Below are 12,462 nucleotides of genomic sequence, written 5' to 3'. Positions count from 1 at the left end.
AGCTAATATGTATAACTGGTACTCTCTATCATCTACTGCATCTGCCTCTTTTATGTAATTACATGTTTTCACTAGCCACTTTAAACTATGCCCACTTTATGTTTATATACCCTACATTACTCATCTCAGATGTATTATACTGTACTCTTATCCATTCTACTGTCTCTTGCCTATGGCCGTTCTGTACCATCACTCATTCATATATCTTTATTGTACATATTCTTTATCCCTTTACACTTGTGTGTATAAGGTAGTAGTTGTGGAATTGTTAGGTTAGATTACTCGTTGGTTATTACTGCATTGTTGGAACTAGAAGCACAAGCATTTCGCTACACTCGCATTAACATCTGCTAACCATGTGTATGTGACAAATACAATTTGATTTGATTTGATCTCRGGGCAGACACTGGATAAACTAGATGCTTGGTTCTGGACWGGAACTGAGGTTGTCTGAMGGAAACGGGGGAGTCYGCATCAATAGTTTTCTCCATGGGGAAGCATATTGATTTCATTTCATTTTGTATCATCGTTTTTTTTAACTTACCTAGCTTGCTTGAAACAATTGACTATAGAGGTTACAAATTTAACAAAGCCACAGCATGGGGAATTCAGATCAAATGGCTCTGTATCTGTGTCGGCTTCTGTATTGGCCTAATTACATAGTAGGTTGATTGGATGCTGTTGAAAGCAACAATGAGTCACTTTGTTTTTTGAGAGCGCTACTAAATAAGTGGCCATTGAAGCGTGGTTCCTAAGTAGCAGGCCTGTTTAACACATCTGTGGTCATTAAGGAGGTGTTGGGAGCTTTGGAGTCCCAGCCTTTGGTCTGACTGCTACCTGCTCCTGGTCGGGCCTGGGGGAAATGGGAAAGTGAGGGGTTTATTAGTGGGGTGTGGTGGAAAGACAACACKGTGTGTTTCACTCCAGCATATTTAAAGCAGACGCGAATGCCAACGGACAGATGGTGAGGAGGGAATGTGACGCAGGAATTGTTGGAATTGCTGTCGTTGTGAAGAGTAGATTGATTTTAACTGGGAGAAATGTTTGAATCGATGGAATGCTGCCACCAAAGCCAAGCGGATACCGAGATTTCTGAATACAAATAGATATAGATGCATACAACTAGATGACTAACAGTATAACGCAAATAGTTAGATGGTCATTCAGAGTAAGTCAAATCAAATCATAATCAAATCAAATCACATTTTATTTGTCACATGCACCGAATACTGGTGTAGACTTTACCGTGAAAGGCTTGCATGCGAGCCCTTCCCAACGATGCAGTTTAATAATAATAAAATAGTAACATAAGAGGAATAAAATAAAATAAACAAGAATGGAGCTATATACAGGTCAATGTGCAGAGGTACCAGGTATTTGAGGTAGATATGTACATGAAGGCAGGGTAAAGGAACTAGGCATCAGATAGATAATACATAAGGTATTTGAGGTAGATATGTACATGAAGGCAGGGTAAACTGACAGGCATCAGGAAGAAAATAATAAGGACTATTTGCAGGTAGATATGTACATGAAGGCAGGGTAAAGTGACTAGGCAATCAGGATAAGATAATAATAAGGTATTTGAGGTAGATATGTACATGAAGGCAGGGTAAAGTGACTAGGCTCAGGAATAGATAGAAAAAGCTATTGAGGTTGTCAAACGGCTTCTCTCCCTCTTTCATCCGGAAGAGCGGGGAGCAGGGATTTCGACAAAAACGCAGCGTCGTGAATGACATGGTTTAATGAACAGACGAAAAAACACGAAACGAACCACTCGACACTTGAACGTGAATACAAAAAATAACAATACACGAGTAGACCCAGACCTGGACATGGAAACTTACATACATAAACACGCACAGAACTCACGGACACCAGGAACAGACTACACTACACCCGAGACAGTCCAGATGTGGCGCGACAAAGACACTGAACAACCAGAGGAGGACAACGCACCCACAAGCAACATGGAAACACACTTACCTCAAATATGACTCTCAATCAGAGGAAATGAAAACCACCTGCCTCTAATTGAGAGCCATATCAGGTCACCCTTTAAACCAACATAGAAACAGAAAACATAGACTGCCCACCCAAACTCACGTCCTGACCAACTAACACATACAAAACTAACAGAAAACAGGTCAGGAACGTGACAGAGGTAGATATGTACATGAAGGCAGGGTAAAGTGACTAGGCATCAGGATAGATAATAATACGAGTAAAAACAGTCCATTGGCCAACAGCTCAATACACACAATATAATTAAATATTGGGCTGAATATTGTCCAATCAGACCTCCGTAGAGGCTCTTAAAGTCAAAACCCAATGAAATGTGTTGTCTGTTGCCAGTGTTGTGGTGCCAGTGTTGTGGTGCCAGTGTTGTGGTGCCAGTGTTGTGGGGCCAGTGTTGTGGGGCCAGTGTTGTGGTGCCAGTGTTGTGGGGCCAGTCGTAGGTAGGGTCATGATTCCATGCCTGATGACCAATCATCTCCAAGTGTGCTGCCTGCAGATGGTCAGTGGAAATTGTTTCCAAAATCAAACGCCATTTTGTGAATGGTATACATCCTTTTGGCTCCTGTTTTACACTGGCAATAACACCACACAATATTTTAGCAGTAGGACAAACAAACATATTCACTGACAAAATTGTAAATAAGTGGCTTAATTTTTTTTTTTTTTACGTAATCTTTGGCAATGGTGGCGCTCCAGCAGATGCCATAAATGCGGTTATTTGTGGGAGTAAAACAGTTACCTTGATTAAGTCATTCTCTTCTGTTATTTGCGGCTTCTAACATGTTAATTCTTCCACAAAGATTTAATATTTAATTTTAACTATGCAATTCAGTTAATGTCTGTTGTGGATTGTTTTAATATTCTGTACATTTTTCTCTGCTCTTTATTTTTATTAAGGACATTATTCATRTGCCAGGATATTACACTTTCATCTCCTAAGAGTCAGTGATTTTCTTTGACTAGCTGTTGAGCAATTCTTAATCTCACATGAAAAAATACTACAGGTTTACTATAGAACAGTGGTGTATAAATACTTCAAAGTACTACTTAAGTATCTGTATAATGTACTTTTTACTCCATACATTTTCCCTGACAMCGAAAAGTACTCATTACATTTTGAATGCTTAGCAGGAAAGGAAMATKKTATAATTCATGCACTTACCAAGAGAATATCCGTGGCAGACTCRCTAAACGCAAATGCTTCATTTGTAAATTATGTCGGAGTGTTGGCGTGTGCCCCTGGCTATCCGTAAATKTAAAAATAAATTGTGCTTAATTTTGCCTAATATAGACAATTTTGAAATTATTTATGCTTTTACTTTTGATACTTAAGTATATTTTTGTAATTACATTTACTTTTGATATTTAAGTATATTTAAAACCAAATAGTTTTAGACTTTTACTCAASTAGTATTTTACTKRGTTACTTTAACTTGAGTCATTTTCTGTTGAGGTMTCTTTACTTTTACTAAAGTATGACAAYTGGGTACTTTTTCCACCACTGCTATAGAATACTACAGTACTTACTATGGAATACTACAGTACTTACTATAGAATTCTGTAGTAAACTGTAGTATACTGTAGAATTCTATACTACACGCTGTAGTATCCCACTAACATAGTACTTAGTATGGAATGGTGTAGTGTACTGTATAATACTATAGTAAGTACTACATTATTATCTACACAAAAAAACACTGTAATAAATAATACAGTAATGTCCGCAAAAACACTACAGTCCACAAAAACACGAAGCTTTTTAAACTATAGTATATACTGCAGTATTGAATTTGCATATACTCTGCCCATTCCCCTCCCCCATATCCCAATTTGTGCCACCCATAAGTGAGGAACCTACATGCCAAGTATACACCATATATTGTCTTCCCTTCAGGTGATAGAAAAGATCAGAAGCTCTGAACTGTCTGTTCAGACCCCAGTCCTACCTACCTACAGATCATAGAAGAAGAAAGACCATAGTAAATACTACAGTAATGTCTGCGTAAATACTACAGTATACAACAATCCACAAAAACACTACATGAATTACTATAGTATATACTACCGTTTTCTTTTACTATGGTATTTATACTATAGTTAACTGTAAATACTACAGTATACTACAGTAAACACTACAGTATTCACTGTAGGGTTTTTGCAGAATATAGTATATATATGCTATAGTATTTTTTCCTGTGGGATAAGAAAATCAAATCGTTTTCTATTAAGTAATATATGGTCTATGGTTATGAACAATGAGATTATGAGATGGCTGTAATATTCTGTAGGTTTGTCTGCTGTACTTTACCATATTTCTGAGTTAATGTTGGAATACAACAATAATGTCATGAATTCTAATGGGAATTAATGTCAACACCCAGTGAGCACAAGACATTGAAAATATSTATTTTTAATCCAAACGTCTTTTMAACTTATTTTCTACGTATTTGCAACATCTTGTGCTCCTTCTGTGCACTGCCCATACTCAGCCTGGCAGGGGTTGTCAGAGGCCTACTCCCTGCTGTATGTTGAGTGTGTTCTTGCAGTGCTGCTGTGTGTGGGTGTGTGTTTGCTCGGCCTGTCCAGGGCCGACTCTGTGATCAGATGTAGAGCAGACACTGAGGCTTAGCCCGTACTTAAGCTCTGYCCYGGTGTCTGCCCGCTGGGATAATCAGCCGACCACTGCCAGCCTGCCAATAGGTAGCAGCCATCGGGTAGTGGGTAGTGGATACCCCCAGGTCACTCCGCATGCAGGGCATTGTCGCCATTCCCTGTCCTCAATTCCGGCTAACCATGGCAACGGCACCCACCCACTGCKTACACCCCTCAATAAGGGTGGGAATGGGAAAGTCTGCCATTAGGAGAGTAGCCCACGTGAACACGCCTCCCCGGTCCTCCTGAAAACCCTGTGTCTCTTTGGGCCGCCCCACTGGAGGTCACGTTGGTCTAAATTATTCTAGTCGCCGTTAAATCCTGTTAAAGACATCTAATGACGCGGATTACACTTCCTCTGCCTCTCAAAACCAGGCGGYCAGTTTTGTCCACTGCAGTGTTTTTGCCTGTACAAAAAAGTCAATGAGACTCGGCCAAAAGGACAGTCAGAGAACAGTCAGCGAGGCCCCTCTTTGATCCACTCCTCAGTGTAATGGTGGCCATTTTGCCTCTCTACCCTCCCATTCACTTGTGTGGGGATGTGAGTGAAACAATATACAATGCCCCCCTACCACAGATGATCTAGTTATGAAGAGGGTGGAATATGGGGATGGTGGTGTCCCATTTCTGAGACGATAGGTGTGGGATGCATACTAATCATGGCCCCCTTTCTGCCATCGGAGCGCGAGATTGTTTGACAAAGGGCCACCAGATGGCCCCCACTGGCCCGCAATTCCCCCAGAAGAAATGGGGTGTTATGAAAACGACATTCCCCAGCACAAAGGCCCACTGTTCTCATGGTTGGATGTCCAAGGGCTCTATTCAGTGTGTATCGCTGAAGCGTTACAGATTGTGTGATGGAAATGTAAAGGTAATTTCTGATTGAACCGACATATGCAGCGTTTACCGTGAATGTAGTCTCCGCTAGCGCGGGAACATTKCCTTTAAATTTCAATCACGTTGCAACGCTGAACTTCCGCCATACAGATTGAATAGAGCCCATAGTCTTCCTCTTTCCCCTTGACCCACTAAAGCACACTTTCTACGCCCATRTTTACAGTCGTACCTTCCATCCCACTCACATTCTTAACCCGTTGTTTTCAACGTGGATAGAGGTTGAATTGACGTCTGTAGCCCAGTGGGTCAGGCCCACAGTACTGAACYKCTGGGCACAAACTGGTTGAATCAACGTTGTTTCWAAGTAATTGGACAACGTATTGTGATGTGCAATCTACATGTAAAATACATTKAAWWWWWWTKTWARKYMWYMAWKKWAAMYKKTKKTTTKRRGKKRAAWTTYMAMCMMMRGRWTWWKSCMWYMWKGKWASCMAATTTCAACATAGACAAACCTTGTATRAAATATGTTGAATTTGTACCTTTAAAACAACGTCAAATTTTCAATGTTATATCCACTATCAGAAAATAAAAACTTTAGGCTGGGCAGCACCTCCTACTGGAGAATTGATCTATCTACAGCTACCCCTTTGTTTTAACCAAGCCCAGCCCTGCTTAGCTATGATATTTGTAATTGACTATTACCRGTGYGCTATCTCCTGAGAATGATTRGTRAGAGATTTCCACTTAAAAASTAAATAGATTCACTGTTGCTATCGAAAACATTCCAAGGGTAGGTTTAACAGAGCAAATGAAATGTGACCGTACTTTATCAATCATCAATAATGCTATTTAGGCCTATATAGCATTTGCAAAGTCATCAACAGAAATAGTTTGAATTCAATCCAGATGTCAACTATAAATAGACAATACAATAGGCCTAGGGTTTCAAGCTCTGGTTGATTTCAAATGTAATGATATTTAGTGATATTGAATTAGGGTTGGTTGTCAACGCAACCAAATATCAACATTTGAAGGATATTTATCTTCTGCTTGGATAGTTCCATCTGTGCCACTGAGTTGGTCTGGCTTTAATTCCAGTTTGTCTACCAATAAAAACATAATATGTTGGATTCACTTCTCCATCTCAACCAAAAATCTAAGTTAAAGAATAAGACTAAATCAAATCAAACTTTAGTAGTACCATTCACGTTCAATATAATCTTATCCAGGTAATTTGGTTCTGCTATTAGACGAAGYACAGTGATATCACATTAATCTGTTGTTTAAATAAATAAAATATCTGACATTGTATACCCATTTTTACTTTTCTGTTTTAAATGGTTGAAACGCTTTCAACCATTTAAAACAGAAAAGTAAAAATGGGTATACAATGTCAGATATTTTATTTATTTAGTGATAGACATTTGGGTGACGTTGTTTTTCCATTGGAATTTGGTTGTGCTTGTAGATGGTTGAAAGCATAGTGATAACACATTGGAAATGTAACTAACTTTTGGCTGTCTTTTTGGGTGAATATAGGTTCTAATCTCATTGAACAACGTCTCAACTAAATATTACCAAATTATCCACGTTGAAATGACATGGTGTGCCCAGTGGGGAGTGTGTTTGCTCTCATCTTGGACTCCATGTTTGTTCATGGCAGTGTGAGGGTTCTCTCTGTGGGGAGTTTCAATATGTTTTTTAGAAGTTGCAGTGCCACATAGAGTGCAGTGAAGATGAGAGTCGGCCTGCTGTATATTTAAGAGCTCTCCCACATCTGATGGGACTAGTGTGGCTCTCTTTTAGTGGGGAAATGGAGGTAGGCCAGCAGGAAACTAATGGGGACTTGCTCTGACATGAGCCCAGGTGCAGACAGTGTTTGACTGCTGGTGTTGACACAGAGACAGCTCCAGCATTGTCCTGCCAGGATGTCTGCATGACGCATGGCTTGGCTCTGTCTTATCTCAGCTGGAGCTCTTCTGGCTCTGCTGGCACTCTGCTGGAATCACTTCCCAGCTAGCACATAATGTTCTGAGAACCATGTTTCTTCGAGCTTGGTGAGAGCGTGGTTGTCCTATGGTTATTTTTGCGTACAACCTCCCCACAACATTCTGGGAATGGTGCTTTGGAATGTTCTCAGCACATTTAAGGAACTTGACAAAAAACATTTTTATCTGTATTTCATTACTTTAACAGAATGTTTCCTAAAAGTTTAAACATGGTTACATTTAATTTCAATTTTGGTAATGTTCTAGGAAAATTCAACTGGTTTGACATTGGGAATGTTCTCGGAGAAAAGGAGATTAGCACCGAGAGAGGRTGGAGCTCCTCCTAATGTTACGCTCTCTAGATGAATTATTCAATTTAGGCTGCAGCACTGATAACATACCTAAGGTCTTCTCCTCTAGGAGATGTGCGGAGCCCCAGGAAACCTATATAAGTGGATTCATTTCTGAAATGCTGTTCCTTCAGACTTTATTCAATTTCGTTAATGAGAGATGAAGCTACTGTGCAGGTTGGTAGTTATAATTAAAGCCAGACAGCGGCTGTTGTTTCACACTTTGATTAAAACCACATTCACACAGTCATCTCTAACAAATGAATGCCAAAAGTGGTTACAGTGTTGAGCACGGTCACCTTTCCCTTCTCAAACGAGCGTGCCAGTCTCTCAGAGCCACGGTCAGTCAAACACAGTCTGGCTGAAAGGCAGTTAACCCTTGAGTTTATGGGTTCCATATGTGAGAAGGAAAGCCTCTTTTCCCACATAGGTYTTGTCTGTGCTTTAATGAGTGTTAGTATAGATTTCCTGTGGCTGAACACTATGCTTAATTGACCTGAACAGCAGAGTAACTTTGCACTCCCTTTCCCAGGAACAAAAAGGTTTTTGTCTGGGCGGCAGAAGCAGCACTCTCAACCATTGTTGACTGTTTCTGTCTGACAGAGCAAATAGCCCCTTTGTATATTGTTATATTCTTCCAGTTTGAACAAAGTTTAGACAAAGACGCCTGCGGTTTCAGATTCGCTGGGGGGTGTACGGGTGGGGGTGAGGGGTGAGGGGGTGGGGTGGTTGAATGGTTGTTGATGAGAGCCTGTCTATCTCCTCTGTTTCAGGGATCACATATACACGGTGGATACAGACACCGCCAACTCCGAGGAGATCTTTTTCAGCAAGGTGAGTGTTCTTTTTGAGGATGTGTTGTCCTGCACCGTCCTGCGGGTGGCTGTCCCGTACGTTGGCATAATCACCTGGCAGGTCATCCTGTCCAGCCCCGCTCCAGCGGCCGTCTGGCGTGAGACACTRCAGCGCCATGACCCCACTAAGCACATTATCCCATCAGGCATCAAACCGCATGCGTCATCTCTGCTCACAGGGATGGGGCCAAGGGAGAAACCAGAGATTTATGTACATATGTAACAACCCCCAACCCCCGCCTCCACCTCCTCCGCAGTATCTGTTTGTTCCACCTAGTATAATCAGAGCAAGCTGGATCAAAGAGACTGAGACAGAGAGATTGATCACTGAGACCCTGTTTAGTCTTTAATCACTGGCCAGGCGCCAAACATGCTGTAGTGTAGTATAGAGGCTGACCTATAGGACAGAGGCAGAGTTGAGCCAATCAAGCGGGCTAACTGGTGCTCCAGGCTCTCTCTCTCTTGAGGAATGATCGCCAGGGTAACTAAACAGATCTTCATTGATTCCCCATCAATTTCCTCTCCRCAGAAACTGACATGGAAGTCCAGACAGGCAGACGTGGACACCTGCCGAATGAAGGGGAAGCACAAGGTAGAAAGACTACTCTTTCCTCCTTCTYGCCGTACCGCAGGTCATACCATACATAATAATAAACTAAAGCTAGGAGGTTTTCCTGACCACGGGGACCTCACCAGTAAAATGTATGTKCATATTCATATTCATTGAAATATTGTCATCTTTGAATGCCTTGCTGTCTCACATTCTTCTGAATGAATTCGTGAAATTAATATTTACATTTATTTTATTTTATAATGGGATGGGGAAAAAATCCACCAGTTGTCTTTATTGTATAATTAATGTTATTGTGCGTGTTTTTGTTTTCTGTGCATTCGACATTCTGTTCAAAGAATACACTGTACAGGTAGTAGCATTCCAGGGACATGGACTAGTCAGTCGCCATCATTCATTCCTTTGAACGTGGCTGTCCATGTGGTTTTGCTCTAGTTCCAGCACAACAATGAATCATTCACAATATACATTCCCCCACCCCTCTTYTCTCCCTAAGGATGAATGTCACAATTTCATCAAGGTCCTCCTGCAGCAAAACGATGACTCCTTGTTTGTGTGTGGAACAAATGCTTTCAACCCCTCCTGTCGAACTTACAAGGTACAGCTCACATTGCGCTCTATCCATGCTCTGACTTCACCTGCTAAGAATTTGCTGCATACACAGTGCTGTATTTCAACCATATGGGGACGACAAAAGGAAGAAGAGGTGTGGAGAGATGGACATTGATGGATTACTTTCAAAAGCCCATGGTCAGATGTGTCCTTTTTTCCAGGTGTAGTTTGACACATTTCATTTAAAATCAGGGACATCTACACTGACAGATAGTGTAGGCACAGCAGTTCTGTTGAAATATGATCAAGGCAGACGGCCGCCTCGGTTGTCAAGGCATTTTTGGAATAGATTCAAGATATCCAGACTTTGGCAGAGTTATTAAGCGTCTTTAAACATGAACACCATGTTATTAAGACATCTACTGTCATCCTTAGGAAAGAAAACTCTAGAAGGCTGGCTTTGTTGACATGATAGGAAATGAATTGACGCCACAGTGAAGTTGATTTGAAGGTGCTGTCGTGAGACATCGGGGGGTTGTTGTTTATCGCGAGGTATGTTTACTGCCGAACGAGACTCTTTGCTTCATTGACTTTTTGGTTCAGCGAAGCACAGAAAAGGGCTTGTGTTCTCACTCAAGTATTCTTTAGAGAATACAGAATTTATGCCCACATTTTGTAGGCATGGTTAGTTTTACAGTTTCTCTGCTCTCATTTCAGGTGCTTCTCATTGTTATTAGTGTTATATTGTCTGCAGAAAGCTGACATCCTCACTGACATACCGTAACACGTAACGAGAGGTGCCGTAAAATGTGTAAACATTATGGCGAAGAGGTGCTGTAAAATGTGTAAACGTTATGGCGAAGAGGTTAAATAAACAGGCTGTTGGCCATTGGCAGGCTCTCCCAAACGACCGATTTCAGGCTTTTGAGGTGCCGCTGGCTGCATCCAGTCAGCCTGGTTCTGGTTCTGGTCGAGGGGGAGGGGGTATGTGTGCGCATGCATCCACCTTGGCCACAGTTTGCCTTTCCATCTCGCCGGCCTGACAGGCCTGAAAAGAGCTTCTGTTTTAGAGCCAAACTCATCCCACATTAATCAGAGCCATGAGGAGGGGGGAAGATATACAAATGTTACTGTCGACAGCAGCTACACAACCCCCCCCCCCTCCTTACCCCACTCCCTCGCTTCCCTCCTCCCCCCTCCCGAGGGTCCATCTGCAGCCAGCTCCTCTGTCGGCGCCGACACTTGTGTACCGGGCCGTTCAGACAGAACCTTGGCAGCCGTGGGGCCGCTCCCCAGAGCGAAGCACAGCTCGCTTTGTGTATATAAAGTCCGCCTCCCAGCTGCCTGAATGTCGACTTGTGCCATTACATCACCTGTTGCCGGGCGGAGCAGGGGAGTGCTGCTGAGAGGCCCAGTTGATAATCAGCCTGGTGATAGCCCCCCCCCCCCCCCTACCTCCTGTATAGGCCCAGCCCCTGCCTCAGCTCCTGCCTCATCCCTGCCTCATCCGACCCCTGCCTCACCCCCCCCAGCCCAGCACACGCTCCCTCCCAGCCTCACCCCCGCCCAGCTAACCTGCCTCGCATCCTAGCTTCGCCTCAGCCTCACCCCCTGCCTCAGCCCCTGCCTCAGCCTCACCCCCTGCCTCAGCCCCTGCCTCACCCCTGCCCCAGCCCCTGCATCAGCCCCTGCCTCAGCCTCAGCCTCACCCCCGCCTCAGCTCCTGCCTCTGCATCAGCTTCGCTGAGAGATGGAGCATGGCTGTCTCAGTGGGAGAGTCAGTGCACTGAATATGTGCACACTCTGATTTACCATAGCAGTGATAAACCCTATACAATAACAACATAGACATGTAATGACAAGGCCCCTTTCCAGTGTGGAAGCAACCAATTAAAATGCATTTGAGGGCCATGCTAGAGATGTGTTTATTTTCTATTTGTATTATTAATTTGCAGACAAGGCCTTAATCCTTGAGTTAATAAAATTAATTTACATCCTCAAGGATAGGTCTAGCTTCCCATGTGTTTAATTGTTTATGGAAAAATACAATCATTTTTTCAGGAGCGACAACATAACTGTGTATCTCTTTCCTCTTTGCTGCTTGATAGTGGATTGACCTCATAAATATCTCACGATTGCCTGGGAGTCTCTTCCTTCTGTTCAAATGGCAGGAATAGATCACTGACAGAGAGCCAAGCACACAGTAGACAGAGGTCATTGCCATGGTGAAATTAAACAGGCAAGAGTGGGGCCTCCCTCTCCCTCCCCCCTCCCCCCTCCCTCCACCCCACCTCAGTGATAGTGCCTCAACCTCCACAGTGATAGCATAGTGCCTCAACCTCCACAGTGATAGCATAATGCCTCAACCTCCACAGTGATAGCATAATGCCTCAACCCCCGACAGTGATAGCATAATACCTCAACCTCCACAGTGATAGCATAGTGCCTCAACCTCCACAGTGATAGCATACTGCCTCAACCCCCTACAGTGATAGCATACTGCCTCAACCCCCACAGTCATAGCATAATGCCTCAACCCCCACAGTGATAGCATAGTGCCTCAACACCCACAGCGATAGCATAGTGCCTCAACCCCCACAGTCATAGCATAGTACCTCAACCCCCACAGTGATAGCATA

The 12,462-nt window shown here is 42.9% G+C and overlaps 1 protein-coding gene across 3 annotated transcripts in view; it reads left to right on the top strand.

Annotated features, from left to right (window-relative positions):
* LOC111973809 (semaphorin-6A-like) overlaps positions 1 to 12,462 on the top strand; it is a 125,059-nt gene that overhangs the window by 72,941 nt on the left and 39,656 nt on the right. For all 3 annotated transcript variants that reach the window (XM_024001219.2, XM_024001222.2, XM_024001220.2), the window contains exons 4-6: positions 8,620 to 8,680; positions 9,230 to 9,292; positions 9,768 to 9,869. In XM_024001219.2, coding sequence (XP_023856987.1) covers positions 8,620 to 8,680; positions 9,230 to 9,292; positions 9,768 to 9,869 — 226 coding nt within the window. The remainder of the gene's footprint in view (positions 1 to 8,619; positions 8,681 to 9,229; positions 9,293 to 9,767; positions 9,870 to 12,462) is intronic.

This window comes from Salvelinus sp. IW2-2015, linkage group LG15, assembly GCF_002910315.2.
Source record: "Salvelinus sp. IW2-2015 linkage group LG15, ASM291031v2, whole genome shotgun sequence".
NCBI lineage: Eukaryota > Metazoa > Chordata > Actinopteri > Salmoniformes > Salmonidae > Salvelinus > Salvelinus sp. IW2-2015.
The sequence above is the reverse complement of the archived record's forward strand: the minus strand, read 5'-3'. Positions and strand labels throughout refer to the sequence as shown.